We start from the raw sequence: 20,373 nt of genomic DNA, 5'->3' as shown, positions 1-20,373 counted from the left end.
TTAAAAAAAATTTGCTATTTCACAATATTGTGCAATTAGATATTTCTTGCCATTGCGCAATACTGTGCAATTGAAAAGACTTGCTATTGCACAATACTTAATATAATAATTTTAGATCCTGATTTGGACCAACTTGAAAACTGGGCCCATGATTTCTAAAATGTTCGATTGGTATTGGTATTTAGAAGAAATAACATTAATTTAATGGTTGAATCGTTAAACAGAATACAGTATCCAGATGGATGATATATGTCTTTCTGCAATGTTTTATTAGTGAAATAGCGTCTTCAATTCAGCGTACAATGCAATATTCATATTTATAATGTTTTCTTAAAAATCGGTAGTACATTGTACTAGATATTTTAAATAGTGTCAGCGGTATTTAATTTTTTGGTTTTAATCTGGATTATAAATATTTTGTTTCCACTGATCCTTATGTAACGAATGTTTTTTTTTCAAATTCATTTGGTGCCTCATTAGTTGAAATGCCAGATCTCAAGGGCCATTTTACTATAGGAGGTAAATGTCATCTTTAAATAAAATTCAATAGAACAATAAATACAGAAACAGCACCAAGTCTTTCGGTGTAGCTGCGATTTTATTTTTGTTTTATTATCACAAATAATCTTTTTTTTATTCATTTCATTCAATAAAATTTGTATGTACACCACACTCCCAAGCTAGGGTCTTCGCGAGTGAACAGAAATAAAAAAAAACTACTGTCCCAAGCTACAAATGTCACTCTTTTGATGGATTATCTTTACATAATATTTGTATACCGTTTATTTAAGCATCAGTAAGTCTTGGAATTTTAATGTATCCTATCTCCAATTTAGATGTTAATTTAGTTTACATATGCGGTACAAGATAGGCCCTTCCAACTCGTACAGGGTATCATACGAATCTGTATGCATGTAATGATTCTTTTCTACAGTCAAACCAACAGCTTGCGATTCATCCAATCGTGATCCAATCCCAACTACGAATATGTGAATCTTCTTAAACTTAGCCCTCCTGGATTCCAGTTCAGACTTGTGGAATTCTTCCTTGCTCAGTGGTCGACTGAGAAAGATGAAACCGACCTTTATTCCTTTGTCCGATTGGATTTTCTGTCTCATATCTCGCAGTATACTTTGAAACGAGGCTGATGTCATTGTGTCAAGACTGTTCTGTAAAGATTTCTGGTCATGGACATGGTCGATAAGACCGCCATCTTGTGATTGGAGGCCACAAGAACTTGTCAGTACACTCAAGCTGATTTGTTGCTTGTCCATTCGGAGCCTCGATGCGATTCTATTTATTAGGACCATTACGAAGTACGCATTTTCCGCACCAATTGATGACGTATCCACAGCGTACGCAATGCTCATAGGTTTGGCAGGAGAACATGCTACATAACAAAAAGATTAACATTGTAATTATTTTGTGTTAGACTTATAAAACTTCACACTACATTGAATTTCGGACATGAGACAAAGGTTCTGTTATATACTTGATGGAATACTTTTAAATTCTAAGTGTATATAACACTCTTAAGTAAAATGGGTTTTCATTCATCAGTTTGAGGTTTGCTTTAATACAAAAAAGTTTCTACTAAAGGTACTACAAAATGACTGTACTGCATAGGTTTTTACACCATACAGTTCCTTTACAAGTTTTAACAAAATAAAACAACTTACTTCCTTCTCCATACAGTACGTCGTCATCATTCATCATGGGTTCGGTAGGTGGCGCTGGTGTAACGGGTACAACTAGAAACAATATAATGTCAGTGTTATGCGTTTTATGAAGATTTTATTGATCATACTTTTACAAATTGTTAACTTATAATGCATTGTCTACAAAATCCAAAGCAACTGAGAAAAGTACCTCCAGAAACATATAGCGAAGTTTTATTGACATTAAATTGATGCATAGTTCTTTTCAATGGTGAATCTTGAACAACACTCTATCAGAAAAAAAATCGTTGGATATATTGCAGTTTCACGAACACTACTTTTGATCATTTAGAAGTAAGTTTTCCTTAATAATAGAATTTGGTTAAAACGTTAAGTTGATTTTTACAGAGTTTACTCCCTGTAGAGTTATGCAACACTTTAATGTGACATTTCGAATTAAAATGAGTAAAAGACATGAGTAGATCATTGATGGTTTCTTTTTAAATTATTTAGACGATTAAAAGACCTTGGAAATCAGAATATACACATTTCTGTACATGTAGTTGAAGTCGGATATTTACTCCTATAAACCTATTGTTATTTTTTAACGCTAGTGTTGCTGCCTCAGTAGCGCATGTCTCACATCCACGTGTACTTAAAGAAACAAGATGCCTGCAGTTTGTAGGTATCGTTAAATATAAAATCGTATCGAGGCTTATTCTCATTACTGCGATCTAATCGTTGATAAACATGTGATACAATTACAATCATTTACCTTCACATGCCTTTATCGCCAGCTCATCTTTGATTGAGTCCAATGCATCAAAGTTTCCAATCTTTAACATATAATGTGACAATGGTTTGGTTGCAATAGCTTCCAACTCCTGTTCATCCACCTAAAAAAAACAACGCTTCATCAATTTCATGTGTCCAGGAGGCTCCTTTCTAGATTTACCTCCATTAGGAACGCCTGAAGCTAAAACTTTAAAAGCCAAGAATATATGAGAAACGCAACAGTTGAAATGCAGTATGACCATCAACGAAAATATAGACATAAAGGCTGTGTGAGTATACTAGGATATATATACAACAGGCAATAATTTAGAAAGCCCATGTTTCTAGAGAGGTAATCGTATAACTCATTGCTAAATATTTACAGTAGTTAACATGCGATGTATATTCATGCTGATCTTTAATTGACCGTAATACTTATAATTTGATTAAGTCATTTGTTTTCATGTCATATAAAAACAACCCATGTTGTATGGCAGTAACTCAAGATTGCGCAATTATCAGCTCCAACCCCTTAATAACCAACAGTTCTGGTTCTGGTCTTTTAATTATATAAAACTAAATTATCTTACAGGTTTTTTTAATAAATGTTGATTCATGAATAGGTCAAAATCGCAGGAAAGTTTGTACCTCAAATGAAAGAGTTTCTAAAAATATGCGTAGAACATATCGAAAAGTACATATCACAAACACATACAGAAGGGCTTGGAGGTTGGTCCTTTATTTTACTACTTTTTGATATTTTTAGTTTATTTTTTCATTTATTCCTTAATTTTAGAACAATATTATCCTGCATTTTTTATTTACTTTTTTGTTCTAATTTCTACAGATTTAAATATATATAGACCCCGTCTAGACCTTCATACAGATTAGAAATAGTAGAAAATAAACTCATCATAGATATCAGGATTGAAATTTCATACTTGCGCGTTTCGTCTACTAAAGACTTATCAGTGACGCTCGAATAAAAAAATGTTCAAAAAGGCCAAATAAAGTACGAAGTTGAAGAGCATTGAGGACCAAACATTCCAAAAAGTTTTGCCAAATACAGCTAAGATAATCTATTCCTGAGGTAGAAAAACCTTAGTATTTCAAAAATTCAAAGTTTTAGAAACTATTATTGTTACATATAAAACAGATATCTGAGATAATTACAAACCTGTGACCCGATTCCAATGACAAATACGGTTATTCCATCTGTCTTTGCCTTTGCAGCTTCTGTTATTGTCCGAACTACGTTATTTGACTGACCATCGGTCAATATAATGGCTATCTTCGGTCGATCCTTAGAATCGGTGGCCTTGAAACCTTTCTGTCGAATGTAACTAAGAGCTTCTGCAGTATTGGTGTTTCCTCCTTGAAACTGTATCCCGTTTGTCTTTTCTAATATCTCGGCTTTAGTTTCAAACTCTCCCACACGGAGTACTGGGACAACTGTTGTACTACAAATTTGAAGATATTTATAATTTCAAAATATCACATGCTCTTTAAAACAGACCAAAAGATACTTTGTATTTTGAAGGAGCAATAACAAGCATGTTTGGCTTCAAGTCAGAACAATTTCTCCGAGTAAGGTGACTGTTTTCTGACGGAATTTTGAAATACATTAATTTTGTTACTTTTAAAGTCAACTCCAGCGAGATGGTCTATATGTTAATTGATGATCATACATAACTTTGGCCGTTAATATTGCAAAAACCCAAACTTCAATATTACACAGAATAGACAACCTGTCTATTGCCTGTTGATGAAGACTGTAACTATATTGACCTCTAGATGTCTTTTTTTCGTGTTATTTAGGTTTTTATCTCATTGTCCTTTTCTTCCTATCTCCTTGTATTGATAATAAAAAACGACATGGAATAATATTGTTTTAACAACCGTTTGTTATTTGGTGTATGCCTAATTAGGAAAAACAGGGAAAGCGAGAAGCGGAAACACAATAAAATATTCATTATTGTATAACTAAGACCTATAGATGTCTTGACCTCCCTCAAACACAAGATAGCACAATAGGAGGAAATCATAAGAACTTAGATGGAGCGAGCCCGGATGCATCGTAAACTTTCCCTGCTAAAGATACATCAACTATCATCCGTTTTCAGTACAAATGTCAAACTAGGATATCAGATATAATCGTTTTAGGCAGCAATCATTTTATTTTCGGGGGGGGGGGGGGGGGGGGGGGGGGCTATGGTTTTTTTTTTTTTCTGGACAAATTTTTTTTTTCACCTGTGGCGAAAAACAATCTATTTTTTTCGCGACAAGTCGAAAACATTTTTTTTCTTTCAATTTTAGCATTACAAATAGTGGCAGCTGAGGGTGAAACAAACAATTTTCTTTATCTCAGAATTAAAAACAAATTATTTTTTTCTCCAAAAACTGGAAACAAACTTTTTTTTCCAAAAAAAACCATAGCCCCCCCCAGAAAATCAAATGGTTGCTGCCTTAGTGTCTAAAGATCTAAGACGGAGAAAGTAGCTAATAAAGCTATTGAGTTGAGACATAGACCTTGTATTGGTCATTAATTTGTGAAGGTGATCGTAGTGAGGTTAGTCATTATATTCCGCCAACTTTCAATAGCTCAATCCAAAGAAAGGTTTAAGCTAGGCCATGCTCAGAATTATTCAAGTTATTTATTAAAAAAAATTAAAAAAGTGAATGATCTAAATGGCCGTATTCGGCTTTTATAGAAATCCTATCAAAGTAAGTACATTTCTCAAAAAATAAAATACTCGTCCTGAACATGCATGAAATATTTCTAGACATTAACCAACAACAATCAATCAGTAAATGCAATACATGTACAGTTATCTGGAAATATTAATTCAAATTTGTCATTTACAGGTCAAGATTAAGTCGCCGAAATATTTACTTTATCTTAACGTAACATTGCTGTATGGTGACACACGCACGCTCTATACAGAACAACCACCCATATACAATGTAGGACGACATAAATTCGTATCTGTTTCAAAGTCCTTTGAGCTTGATTTCAGATAACGCAGGTATTTTTTTTAAAAATATGTGACGAAGGCAGATTGTAAAATAATTAGGCATCATGTTTGTTTGCCTTTGGAGCAATACCAGGGCTTAAGTGATATTTTTTTTCTTTAGTTTTCTAGTTTGAATTGTTTAACATTGTCATTTTGGGGCCTTTTATAGCTGACTATGCGGTATGGGCTTTGCTCATTGTTGAATGCCGTATGGTGACCTATAGTTGTTAATTGCTGTGTCATTTTGGTCTCTTGTGGAGAGTTGTCTCATTTGCAATCATACCACATCTTCTTTTTATATTATATCATAATTTCAGTAACTGAGCAAAGATATGTGACGTCTGTTTTATTCATTTGAGACACAATGCAGATTTCTTGTATGAAACATGTTATGTAAGCCATAGTTTTAATTAAGTTACCTTTTTTTTTTATATTATGTACACATTCAAATCGATGTAATCTGTTATACGTAACCCAATAACTTCCTGTTTTTATTTGAACAAAATAACAGGTATATTATTTCAATCAATATATTGTATTTGAAAAATTAAAAACGTACCTAAATGTGACAAGCCCAACTCGAGTTTTGTCTGAGCCAATATCAAATATCTTTATTAAGTTCTGTGTAAAGTTTATTTCTTTCTGGAAATCCTTGAACGGAATGCTGGCAGACGAATCCAGAGCAAACATGATATCTGCTGGCTTGCCGCCACATTCTACAACAGATCCAAAATCAGTATTAAACGCTATTGTCTTATGTTATAAATTCATCGAGTAGAAGCTTAGGGAGCTACCATTTGAATTTTAAATTGTCGTTTTGCCTTTTTTTTTTACTCACCGACTTTTTTAAAATTTCATCCTATCCCCTCCCACTCCCCTTCTATAAAAATATAAAAACCAAATGATATAGCTCCCTATATAGAATACATAATAGCTATTCAAAAAGTTCACTGAGTTTGTATATTCAAGCAAAGGGTGTGGAAAAACATAAAGTGAACACTAAACACGGGATAAACAATAGCTTAAAAATAGCTTAACAATTTTTAAATGAATAAAATTCCACATCGGAAGATGAATTTTTAAAAGGACGATTACCTCTTGGAATTTGATGTATCTATAATAGTGCATTCTCTGCAAACTACAAATATGCAAATCTATTGCTCTATTCATCCAACCTAACATGAGTGAATACATTTTTGCATAGTATAGAATTTAAACCCGATCAGTTTATATTAAATAGAGGCTTAGTGATATAGAACAAGAATGCATTCATTTGGGTAGCATCGTTCAGGAAACAACTTTAAATAATTATTTCTAGGAATTATTTACATGTGGACGATAGATTTTAAATATATTAAATGTCAGTTTATGAATTATTCAATTGTTTAAAATTAAGACCACGAAACCTTGAGACAATACCCTAGCTATTACAGTTGTTATTTTCTTCTCTCCCCCCTGTTTTGGCGTTGATGCTTCCAAGAAATACATGTTAGAAACACAAAAAACAGAACATTCTATGTATATGTTTCAACACATGATAAAGAGCTTTATATATAACAGTACATTCGTACAACTTTGTAAAACGGTCTATGTATTATCGTCAAGCTCTCTTGTGTATTGTAATCCGATATAACATAATGACAAGTGACCTGTTAGGCTGTTATTATTAGTCAAGGAATAAATGAACAAGTAACACGAAAGGTGATAATCAAGGTCATACTTTGTAGATGACAGTTGGTTTTCGAGCACTTGACAATTGTTGATCTGATAACTAGAGATTTATTCAGGCACTATACATCACATATATATTGTGAGATATATTGATACTGATGTAGTTTATAGTTGAAGAGGTGTTTTGTTTTTGTATGAAAGAAACAAGATATAAGGATATTATCTATATGTCAACGAGACAAAAAGTCAACTAGAGGTCAACATGCGGTCTTTGCAACTGACATATGCTTACTTATTTTTTTAAAAGTCTCTGATGACAGTAAACTGTATGAGAGTAACCAGAGAAACAATCTTGTGAATCCCCTTAGAATAAACACTGAATAAGATATAACATGATGGGGTTCACGGCTTGCGACATGTACATTTATATGCCCCGATTAGACTAGTAATCGCTTTCACAGAAAAACTTGAGTTTCTGAAGGTAGAAGGAACATTTGTATTATGAGAAAAGGGGTATATAATGTATGTACCGGTTGCACCTTTGCAATAGACGTCATGACATGTACATCCTTGTTAATAAAATGACATGGTTCTTTCCGTTTATTATACTTAACAAAAACCTGATAGCTATATAAAAATAACAAGCATTTTGACATTTTTGTTCTTATTTTCTTGTTCTATTTTCTCTTTTCTTTCAAATTCACGTTGAAACAATGCTTACCTTTATACTGTTGTCCATTGATAAATGTCTGAAACTAAAAAAAAAAAAGAAAACGAATGAATTAATTAATTTCTAGTTAATTGATATTTGTTGTTTTGCTTTACCTTGCATGCGTTAACATCGTTTTGTGTTAAAACTGACCCGGTTCCTTATAAAGGAAAATAGCAAATTTGAGCAAATGTGAACAAAATTAATGATATTTTCTTTTTCAATATATTAAGCAATATTGTTAATGAATTGACGTTATTTTAGTACAGCACATTATTCATACAATAACATTTAGCAATAAGTAAAATGCATGCCATTGTGCTTAAATCAGTACAGATGTACCATTCATACGATGCTGCAATTTGTTTTCCTTTCATTACTGAAAAGTACAGATGAACGTACATGACGATCGTCAATTTTTGTAAACAGGAAGTTCGGTCTTTGTTAGCGGACGATATCCGGGAAGTGGCAAACTTATGCAATAACTATTGCGTATACGCTGATTATACTTTAATTTCCTCGGAGACTTATAGCTATTATCACTGGTTTGTAATACAATACGAACAACAGCAATTTATTCATCGACGACATACTGACAGAATAATTAAAAACTGAGAGGATTGTAATAGGTTGAATAAAACGTTGATCAATTTTAGTTGAAACTCGAATCGACGTAACGTTAGATATCACGATGTAAAACGACAAAGGCGGAAACTGCAATTTTAAGAAACGACAATTCACGAAATTATCCTAGTCATATTTTGACTTGTATGTACATATGCTGAGACATTGATTATTAATTTCACACTTCTTTAAATACCCTTGAAGGGTGGAGTGTTTGTTATTGAGTTTGTTTTTGGACTAAATGTTTGAATATGTAATCAAAGCGGCAATCAATTCGATTTTATATTTAAGCATTAACTGATAACATTACTAAGAAAGTTTTCAATGCTGGTTTCTATTTCCTGAAGTAAAAATAATATAATGTAAAGTCAAATTTTGATAGACTCACAACTGGTCAGATAATCTTTATTAAACAACACTTAATTCAACCATGCAAATATTTTGATCTAAGTAAACACACATTTTACCAATTCTACTGAAATATCTCCCTAAATAAATACCAGGATGGTCGGTAGATTTGTTGTACATCTTAATTTTAAAATTATATCAAGTTATATTTGCTGATTGATTGGTCAGTTTGGTTAACGTCCTGTGATATTTGATTTAGACGTAATGTTGCAAAATCTGATACACCCCGTTAACTTATCTTGATGGTCGCGGGAACTTATATAAAGAAATGGTCGAAGATTGACAGCACATTACAAATGATAGCTCTTATTTACGTCTGCCCATTAACGATGCTGTATTACAAATAATGATATTAAACCGATATATCAGTTATCAGTGCAATATTACAGACATTATGAGAGACAGTGTAGTAAAAGACAGGGGAAAATCATTTATAATAAGTCAATATTGGTTTTCTTTTCCATATATTAACGAATTGAAAGTACGGTATTAATTTGACTTTGAAATAAATAGTCATCAAAGGTACCAGGATTACAATTTAATACGCCAGACGCACGTTTCGTCTACATCATAAACGCTCAGATCAAAATATTTACAAAGCCAAACAAGTACGTATACAAAGTTGAAGAGCATTGAGGTCCCAAAATTTCAAAAAGTTGTGCCAAATATGGCTAAGGTAATCTACTAGTATTCTTTAATAAAAACTAGCTTAAATAATTAATAGTTACATCTAAATAGAATGTGATCGAGATATTAATTTTCGAAATGCAAATTTCAAACTCGAAATGCAAAGAGACCTTAGTTGGATTTCGCTATTATTTTATGTCCTTTTTGGTCATATAGGCCTACAGCTGTTCCACTGTTTCGGTCTATAGGCCAATGGCTTTCCAATGTTCGAGTTTAAACGTACTTGATACACATAAATACAGAAGTTCACTTTGCTTGAAATTTATAATAACTGCTGTTTTCATTTTTAATATTTTTCATTTGACACGAGAAAGGCTGTATAACAAATTACATTATACGAGTACTAAATATGTTCTTTGATATAAATAAAAAAAATAAACAGCTGCGCCATGAGCGCATGATACGCCCGACGTCTGGTACGGAAGTTTAATGCAATAATCATAAATAGTTTTTGAGAAAGTTTTAAGCAATAACCATATATTGTTTTTGAGATACGGCTGGAAATGTGAAACCCCCTCTCTTTAAAAAAAAAAACAAAAAAACTAAATATCACTAAAATAAAATTTTGAATCAAAACCAAAAAGTATACAGATCTTTAGATTAATATAACAAAGAAGTGTGTAAAGTTTTAAGCAATAACCATAAATCATTTTTGAGATACGGCGCGACATGAAAAAAAACCCTCCCCCTTTTATACAAAATACTCAATAACTCAAAAACAAAATTTTTAATCATCACCAAAAAGTATACAGATCTTTAGATTGATATAACAAAGAAGTGTGTAAATTTTTAAGCAATAACCATAATCATTTTTGAGATATGGCGCGAAATGTAAAAAAAACCTCCCCCTTTTTTTACAAAATACTCAATTATTAAAATATGAAATTTTGAATCATCACCAAAAAGTATGCAGATCATAGGATTAATATAACTAAGAAGTGTGTAAAGTTTTAAGCAATAATCAAAAATCGTTTTTGAGATACAGTGCGACATGTGAAAAAACCCAACCCCTGTTTTAGTTACAAAGTGCCGTAACTCAAAAAGTTTTAATTTTATTTTCACCAAAAAGTATACAGATCATTTGACCATCATAAGAAACAACTAAATTAAGTTTCATAAAATTTGGATACGTCGTTCTCAAGTTACGGTGCGACATGTTTACGCCGGACAGACAGACGGACATACATATACGGACGGACATACGGACAGACGGACGGACACCGGACAGTTGTATACCATAATACGTCCCGTCAAAATTTTGACGGGCGTATAAAAGGATATAGACCAAATGTGTGATAACAACCTGTTCCAAGAAAAGTTTGGTTTGCACATATTTTGCTATATTTTGCTATTATTTTGCTATTATTAGAAAAACCGGAGTGTACTACATTTCGCTAACATTACAGTGTATAATTGATTTTAAAAATGTCATCATGATCACAGCGAAACAAATTACAGTTATTTAACATCACACAGTATTGATTTCACCGCATAGCCAGAGGCTTCAAATATATAAATTTGAACTTCAATTTCGTTTATTTGCAAAAACAAACGCAGACTCTTTTTTTTTTTAAATTAAATAGAACCGTTCTACGTCATATAATTCAGAAATATATTTACGTTTTAACAATGTAAATACTCGTAATCAAACAAACATTTGTCGATAAATGTAAGAGCTTGACGCAATATTTTATTAAACAAAGATCAAACACTCAATAGTATCCACTGCTTTCTAATGTTACAATCACACTAAATTAATAGAACTTTATATAAGTATGGAGATGTTGCTGATAGTCTATAAAACACAATGTGATCTTTTCACAAGGGCTAAATGTACAAGATAAAAGCCATAATATGTCAACGTCTGGCCTTCGACGATGGGAAAAACTCATATACCGTATAATAAGATATTTTAGAAAGGTCCCGACCTAGTTTATGTAAGCTAGCTGTGTTGAAACGCAAAAGAGATCTGTGCATGCCTCCAAAAGGAACGCAATATCTTCTTTAGATGTACTCAGATCCATTGCCCCTTTGCAAAGGCGATGCTTTGATAAGGGTAACAATAAATAGACTTAGATACAAAATAAAATTAGATGTGCAAAATGACATTGTATTGTGAAGATTCTGAGAGATATATATAGCGTTAACAAATTTTGATTAGGATATGTGGTTCTCGAAAAGCTGTGAATTAAAATACAAAGTGAATTCATGTACCTTTAAACAAAGCAATGTCAAGGTTTATGATTTTTGGTAAGAGGAACCCATAACAATAAATGGACGAATAACAAATCAAAAGATTAACAATGGCATAGTATGGTTAAAAATCTGAGTGGATACAAATGTGCTTTATGTAAACGGATGAATGCAAATATGACAGTGTCAATGTCATTTCAAAGTAAATTTTAAACCCCAAACTATAAAAAGAAAAAAATGCAAAAGAAGATTGTGTTATAGTATTTTCTTATTTCTGTGAAGCGTTTCAGGTGCAGTCTAGTACGAATACAAAAGCGAGACAGAGGTAGACTCTCCCATCACTAAATACCACCCGCTTTGTTTCTTGTCTGGTGAGGATTAGCCCAAAGGAGACAACAAGACACATTTTTCTTTGAGATACATGTATATGTGAGTTAAAACCAAAAATTAAAAAAAAATCCACTGCTTGATCTGCATGATAATAAATCAGATTCTATATGAGCTAGTACTTTATTATAGATTAATACACTGACTAGAGATATTCAGATTGAAATTTCGGGTCCTAAGTGCTATATATTTTGTACTTTGTACTATCAAGTTGACCTTTTAAACTTTTTTGATAAAACACAACGCGGGTTTTGGCTTTGACCGTCTTTGAAAAATCTTTTATAGACGGATCCTGTTATAGGAACTACATGTCCTCTTATCTTGTTAAATACTGTATATTATTATTTCATTATTTGTACCAATGTAAACGGTTTTAAATACCAAAATGTCTTACACTGTCGTGTCTTTCGGTACATGAGTGAACTATCTGCTACTAGACATTAAGCAAACAACAATTAATCAATATAATCATCGTGTGCAAAGTAATGTTACTTGTTTAAACTGTTGAAACATAATTATGAGTGAAATAAACATTGAAATAATATGACATGGTTGAAGTTAAACTATATGTATCTTTTTTTCGGAAACATAATTGATTTTGTTTAACTATTAGTTATATTGTTGTCATCAAGCCTCTGGGAAAGAAACGAAAAGAATATAGGACCGTCAATATTCATTAATGACACAATTTACGATAGGTTCTTGTACATATATTTCTATAATGTAACATTTCTGTCAAAATCTAATAGAATTCCGTCACTAGGCAATTAACATTTAAGGTCAGATCCAAAATGATCATTCTAACAGAAATTCTGTAATAACTCACCCCTAATTACGTTGACAGAACTACTTGGTTCTATTATCAGTACATAAAAAAGTACTTTAATTATAAATTACTAAAATAGTAGTCTTACCAAGCAAACTGTGAACTGAAGCAATAAACCAAAAGTTTTCAAATTCATGCTTTTGTGTCTTGATGTATCGATATGCTCCAGTACTCATCTAAAACGCAGATTGTTTACGGGAATTTTATACAATGGAACATTAACATGAGAAACAATAATGAAATTTTATTTATAGCCCACGTGTAATTTATAACATCCCTGCGCTGGTGTATGATTTCCTTAAAAATTGATTGCAAATAGTTCAGTAATGATAATGCAAAACGTTATAATTACGGCTAGCTTTGTACATTGAAATTGATAGAAAAGCGTAGCATCCTTTAGAGGAAATTACGAAGTACTGATTCCCAGCTGACTATGTTATATTACGCGTTACTTTTAATCCAACTGTCTAGTAAATTAATCTAGGATACATCATTTCAAATCATAAACAATAACAATAGTTTCATATTTGCATTGTTTTAGTATGTTTTGATGAGAAATTCAATAAATATCAAATATTTATGTTCGTTTTATAGATTTTTCAATATTTGCTCACAAATTTCTGCAATGTTAACTATTGTTAGGCTCATTAATGAAAATACCCGATCTCGATAGCCTCTACAAACGTTAGATCTAAAAGATAATAAATGTCTCCATTTATCATTTTAAACAAAATTAGCACGCTCATGAAATTAACCGGAATGAGATAATGTTTATATCTATTGCTTCAATTATTTAGTAGAAATGAATGCCATATTTGTTTTTTCCTTTTTCGATTTATTTGACGTGGAGCTGGTGAGAGCAAGCGAACCGTAATTTGCCAATTTGTAAGCATCTCGTTGGGACGAAAATTAATTGATAGGGGGATCTGCTGTTTATCGCATTCTTTAATTTTTTTTTATTTTGAAATGTATGCCTTTTCAGATATTGCATAGGACAAATTGTAACCTTATCCCATATTTCCGAGAATAATCACATTCCGGCACAATCGAAAAAATATCACCTTTGGTCGGAGATCAGATCTAAGACTAACATTTCTTATCTAAAATTGAGAATGGAAATGGGGAATGTGTCAAAGAGACAACAACCCGACCATAGAACAGACAACAGCAGAAGGTCACCAACAGCTGGTCTTCAATGGAGCGAGAAATTCCCGCACCCGGAGGGGTCCTTTAGCTGACCCCTAAACATATATATATATATACACTAGTTCAGTGATAATGACCGCCATACTAAATAAAATTGAGAATAAAGTCCAAATTGTACACAAGAAACTAAAATTAAAAATAATACAAGACTAACAAAGGCCAGAGGCTACTGACTTGGGACAGGCGCAAAAATGCGGCGGGGTTAAACATGTTTATGAGATCTCAACCCTTCCTCTAAACCTCTAGCCAATGTAGAAAAGTAAACGCATAACAATACGCACATTAAAATTCAGTTCACCTATTGTTTACTTACGGCCACTCTCACGGCTGGGGAAATACAGAGATCTTCATATAAAAAATATTGGAAACTTAATTGACATTATCACATATTTCTGATATTTCCCCCTCACCTTATCACATATTTTCAGGAAAAAGTGACATGTCCTTTCATTTTTAGCAACGGCGTTGTCAGTTTATTGTCGATTTATGAGTTTGACTGTCACTCTGGTATCTTTCGACCCTCTTTTCCAGCGGCACATTCTATCAACTCGATTATAGGAAGCAGTCCCCCAGAGGTAAGCATATCTGTTAAACATTTTCATCCGCGTCACTTCTAGCAATAGATTATGGTTATGCTATGATGTATACACATTAATATAACAACAAAACGCATTTAACTTCCAGAATGGCAGCTTAAAAAGCCCAGGGTTCTCACTAAGGCGAGTCCATTTGAATCTTGAATCCAAACTCGCATATTGAGACAAGATTTCTCTTTAGAATTACAATCTTTGCAAAACCGTAAAAAGCGCTGTGTTGACGTTAAATTAACAATATGAAAAAACAATATTGCGACACCTTATATAAAGTTTTAGAAGTTATATTTGTCTGCAGATTAAAACATTCATATTCATGGTTAAGGAGTTATAAGGTATTAACCTCTTTTGTGTGTGACACAATACCTTAAAGCGTACAAATTATTACAAAATGCAAAGGAAATCCACACCTTTTCTTTATGCCACAAACACAGTTATATTTTTTTCTTCATCTGAATAAATAAATGGTAACTTTATTTTCTGACGATTACCGGCAATTTTGATTTATCCGTTAGCTTATTTGTTCCCCTTATTGAAAATCTACGTTTGCGTTTTAATTTTATAACTTTTCAATCTATCGCCATTTAGATGGTGTTTTTTTTCGATACTTTCCGCAGTAAAATAGAATAATCGTGATTTCATTGCAATTTAGTTTTATGATTACAGTGTAAACACTTCTAAAAAGTGTATGTAATCGAAGCATTTACCTAAGCTTTAGATATGACAAACTAATTTTATGACAACAGAATACGGTTTGATCGTTAAACCGAAATTTACGAGTGTTGTAAAACATCTGTTTTATTGTGGCTTTTGTCATGTCAATTGTAAGTTATTTTAACAGTCAGAATTAAAAAAAATAAATAATTGCGGTCATTTGGTTAAGTATGATTCTGACTGGTCGAGTATTGTTCCGACCTTTGACCGAGTATGGTTCAGACTGAAAAAATAGGTCGAGAACTGGTCAAGTATTAGTCGACAATGGGTTAAGACTGTTTCAGACTGGTCGAGTAATATATTATAGTTCAGACTATTTTCAATAGGAAAGATAAGGATCAAGTACATGGTAGCGTATGGTCCGAGACCACAATTATTTCGTAGTGCATTTCTTTTAGAACATATAAAATGAAAACAAAAAAATTCCCACCTGCACTTTCTCAATGATATTTTACAGTGTGTTGTACTACTTTTGGGACACATTATATCAAAGTTCTAAACTTCATCGGCTCTAACTCAACATATTGACAATTTTATGTTTAGGGCGTCTTGAAATCTTTTGACAGCTTCCGAAGTGCTAATTTTTAACCTTTTTCAGCTGGACCTAATCACTTCTTTCCTTAAAAATTCGGGACCCAAATTTCTTTAAAGTGTAATTTCACACCCCTTCTTGCAATTTGAAGCATTAAACATGGGGAAATAAATTTGGAAGGGGTATAAAAATTAATAGAAAGTAACCCACTGTAAACACTAGGGACTATATTCGTGAACAACGAAAATCACGAAAAAAATCACGAAAATCAAGGGACGACAATTGTGGTCTCGGACCGTATAGTTAAGATTGGGGTCGAATAACATCAAGTAAAATTCAGACCAATTCAGACTGGTCGAGTCGAGTATAAATTTGTACAGTTGAGTAAAGATATGGGCCATTTCATACTTTTACTGGTTTGTAGTGATTTGATTACATGTAATATTTATCATTGCATCCTTCATTCAAAACAAGCATGCATGTTTTTGATCATACCATCAAGCCATCTAAGATATGGGGTGCCTTTAACCCAATGTCTACCTGGGATAGTTTTTGTATTTAACAATATTTACTCTGCTAAAAAAAAACTCAAACCAAATTCTGTATATTTAGCTATAAAATGTACTAACTTTGCAGTGTTAAATGAGTTAGGAGACTGCCATTCTATTTAAACATGATTAAAGCAATGATTAAATACTATAAAAGATCAGAACGAAGTCTTACAAGATGTAGCATATCTGCTCACCATTTACTTATAGAGAGAGGTATATATTACAATACTCCCTGAAACAATAGAGTATTTTAAAATGCCCTGTACTTAGTCAGGAAAATGGCTATTGTTTCATTTTAGTTCGTTTCTGTGTGTGTGTTACATTTTAGTGTTGTGTTTCTGTTGTGTCGTAGTTATCTCATATTTGATACGTTTCCCTCAGTTTTAGTTTGTAGCCCGGATTTGTTTTTTCTCTATCGATTTATGAATTTCGAACAGCGCGCGGTATACTACTGTTGCCTTTATGTGAAGTATATGTGATTTTAGGAAGAAATGGTGCACGTTTCAGCCGAAAAAAACAGGATGTGGGGTTGAGAAAATTTAAGTATGCATACATGATTTGTAGAAATTTATTGAAAATATTTTTTGATAAACACAAAAATTTGAATATGTCGTTAAAAAAAATCACTTCGAGCTCTGAATTCTTGATTACGTTTGAAATCTGGGGTTTTTAGTTTTACATGAAAATAATTTGACGGATATTTCGATTTGTTAATTCATTTTTTTTTATCCAGAAAGGAAGAAGTTATAGCCAAGCAACAAATGACAGGATATGGGTTCTTATACTTTTTGGACCTGCACGTCAGAGCTCACCACAGCATAACCAGTTCAAAAGGATCAAAATACAAATCTAAGTGGAAGTCAAGAAAAAGAGAAATTAAAAGAACGAAAGAAACACAAACACGAAGACATTTTTTCTTCAAATACAACTAGAGACAAACATCGTAAAAATCGAAGCGGCAATCTGGATAAAAAATATAAATAATAGGTCCGTTATAATAGTCCATTTGTTGAATGGGATATGAATGTTAGGAATCTTTGATCTTCAAATTGTAAAAATATATATCATAAGATCCATAAAATCTACGGTCCGCAGCTAGAACTCAATACGAGTTGTCGTATTTCAAATTGTCATGAGCAAAATGACAGACATACAGAGATGTTGGACAGACAGTAAGACACACGAACATTCAATTAGTTTACCACAGTTTAAGTGAATTTGTATTGCGAAAACGCTAATTGTTTTATAAATATGACTGTAATGACATATTTGGATCGAGAAATTATTTTCAATTTTTCAATTTGGTCAAATGTGTGTCCGTCGTTCTTCAATTTATGATTAATCTTATATTTTTACAGCTCATCATTTTACCTAAAAATCGTAAAGCATCTTAAACACTACATTTTTTTGTTTAAAACTAAATGGGAATGGTCGAAGAAAAGTATAATTACGTCGGTAGGATAATTTTTGAAAAGACCAACCTATTATTACAACTGAACAAAACATTGTACATGTATTGTCCCTTTTCAGAGTATGTAAAGGTAAATAAGCGATGCAACAATACACAATTTAAAAAGTTTTCTAGTTTTAGATTAAAAAATAATACTTACAGAAAGCATAACATATATCTAAAATTATGACAAAACAAAAAATAACTTACCAGACAATTTACAGTGAACACCACTAGATGTAATTGAGTCATTATGTGTAGAAGCCTCTGTCAGATTGATTGTATTGCTTGTCAAGTTTGTTCATCGCTGCTCTCTACATCAATAAGTTTTCAATTTCATGGTATTTTTGTTTTATTTAAACACTGTACTCATAATACTGCTAGCATTATTGAAATTATTGTATTAAATACACGGAAACGGTTTTAATTAACATAAATCTGGTTGATAGTTCCAGGAATTCCCTCGTGTTTGTTGGAAAATGAACTATTTAGTAATGTAATGGAAATCAATTAGTTGAAATCTGTTATGTTGTATGTGTTTCAAATGACCATACGAGATGCTGACCGATACATAACAAACAAGAAATATTCTGTATTATTGATGTATGTCTGACTTGATTTCTGATATATAAATGTCCGTTCATTGTTTTCATCTAACACTAGAGCCGTGGGACATATGCTTTTATAAATTTGTAGAATAGGTTTCTAGTGGTATTTTATTATTTGAAGAAGTCAGTATGATATTTAAATCAATGGGATTCAGCCTGTCAAACAATATTTGTGACAAGATTACACTTCTCCCTTCTATTTTTAAAACTATTACTCTTTATGACGTATTAGTATTTCATTCGTATTCTATTAGCATGACATTGTGGTCTAACTGTTGCGGATTTGCTCCAAGAGCAGAAGATGACTACGTTCGTTCGTTGAACCCTTGATGAGTACACCCAAAGAAAATTTATATTTGCTGCTTTACCACTAATACATTTTTGTGTTTTCGTATTTCTTAGTTATTGCTTTTTTTTTTATATTTAACACCATGAATAGCTTAATATTTTCCAAATATTGTAATTACATGTATCATAATCAAAATTGAAAAACAACGATTAAACAAATAAGCTGTGTAGGAGTTCCCTGTTGTTAACAGAAAATAAATACTCTTGCAATATTTATATTACCAAAACACGTCCAAGTCTATAGTTTTGTGAATGAAACTATTTGACTGAGAGGGTTAACGAAGTTTGAATAGATGGAGTTATTGTCAAACGGAACTAATTGACTTTTGTAACGGTTCATAAAAAACGCAGCGTCTGCACAGAAATTACATCATGCCAGTGTTTTTCCTTTTGAAAGGAAACATCAATGTGCTTTAAGAAGATCTGACTTAATTACGATAATTTGCAACCCTGTAATTGATATCGCATGTACATATTATGTCAGTATCAGTACAAACGGATGGATATATTTACGAATCGTGTATACTACTGAATAATATATGCGAATTCAGTGAAGTTTGGTATTACTCAATAGTAATGTCGTACACTTTTAAAATTTGTTAAAGTAGTACATAATCAAAGTTGGTGCTAATTTGCAATAAGCTCGTCCGTTCGTTCAGCAAGTGCTTCAGTCACATCCTTCTCTAGAGAGATCAAACAGACCGACTGCACATTTTGACAGCAGAGAGTGAAGGTTATTACTTGAAATCTATGAGCACTTTTTTATATACCTGTCTAAATCATCACTTCCTGTTTGCCGATACTTTGAATTTTCAATATTAATGTTGAATGAAATTAACATATGTCGCCTCAATAATTCTTCTTCATCATCCTCAGCATATGTATGGAGCATTTTACCTATGGGGACTATCTACCTACCTACTCTTTGACTTCTAAATATGCTTATATAGTATATGTGCATCGCACAGATTAAAATGAAGACATAATTATTAATTTACCAACACATTATTTGTTACTCTTGCTTTAAAGTTCTTAAATATCAAGGAAGGAAAGTGTCACTAGTAATGAAAGTGCTGTAAAAAAACCCAATTGTGTTAATTTATTCTCCTAGTCTTGCAAATGAAACGTTTAGTTATTGTACAATTAAGAAATTGCGAATTAAAGTATATTTGTAGTCCATGTATAGTCAACATATTCTCGCAGGACTCAATGACATTATTTTATTGACGGTTTCTTGATGCATCCCTTGTGTGCTACAAAATGTTATGATAAAATATAACGAGATCAGCTGATTCTACCAAGTCGTATTTAAAATTGTATGTTTCTTAAATGTGGTTTATTAAATGTCATGTAAGTTGTTGTTAAAAATAATTTGATTATTAATAAAATTGCACATATAATTAAGAATACACAGTCTATT

At 32.2% G+C, this 20,373-nt stretch overlaps 1 protein-coding gene across 2 annotated transcripts; it reads right to left on the bottom strand.

The window, feature by feature from the left end:
- Nucleotides 1–579: 579 nt before the first annotated feature.
- On the bottom strand, nucleotides 580–18,468 carry LOC139528207 (cartilage matrix protein-like). 2 transcript variants are annotated; one of them, XM_071324088.1, is made up of 7 exons: nucleotides 18,208–18,468; nucleotides 7,839–7,872; nucleotides 6,006–6,162; nucleotides 3,610–3,892; nucleotides 2,434–2,554; nucleotides 1,680–1,751; nucleotides 580–1,390 (listed from the first exon to the last, which is right to left on the bottom strand). In XM_071324088.1, exons 1-7 carry the CDS (start codon nucleotides 18,247–18,249, stop codon nucleotides 840–842), a joined length of 1,260 nt encoding a protein of 419 aa, XP_071180189.1. In that variant the 5' UTR covers nucleotides 18,250–18,468; the 3' UTR covers nucleotides 580–839. The 2 variants fall into 2 exon arrangements, with proteins under 2 accessions (XP_071180189.1, XP_071180188.1); XM_071324087.1 differs by lacking the exon at nucleotides 18,208–18,468 and adding an exon at nucleotides 13,040–13,173.
- Nucleotides 18,469–20,373: the final 1,905 nt, after the last annotated feature.

This window comes from Mytilus edulis, chromosome 6 (genome assembly GCF_963676685.1).
Source record: "Mytilus edulis chromosome 6, xbMytEdul2.2, whole genome shotgun sequence".
In the NCBI taxonomy this organism is placed as follows: Eukaryota; Metazoa; Mollusca; class Bivalvia; order Mytilida; family Mytilidae; genus Mytilus; species Mytilus edulis.
This window is presented reverse-complemented; position numbering and strand designations above follow the sequence as displayed.

Bases quoted from the DNA above. Each gene is read 5' to 3' on its own strand.
- LOC139528207 (XM_071324087.1), bottom strand. From the start codon at position 13,087: ATGAATTTGAAAACTTTTGGTTTATTGCTTCAGTTCACAGTTTGCTTG. The intron at 3,893-6,005 runs GTACGTTTTTAA...TCAAATTTGTAG, and splicing joins GTTGGGCTTGTCACATTTAG to TACAACAGTTGTCCCAGTAC. The intron at 2,555-3,609 runs GTTTGTAATTAT...TGTTTTTTTTAG, and splicing joins TCATTGGAATCGGGTCACAG to GTGGATGAACAGGAGTTGGA.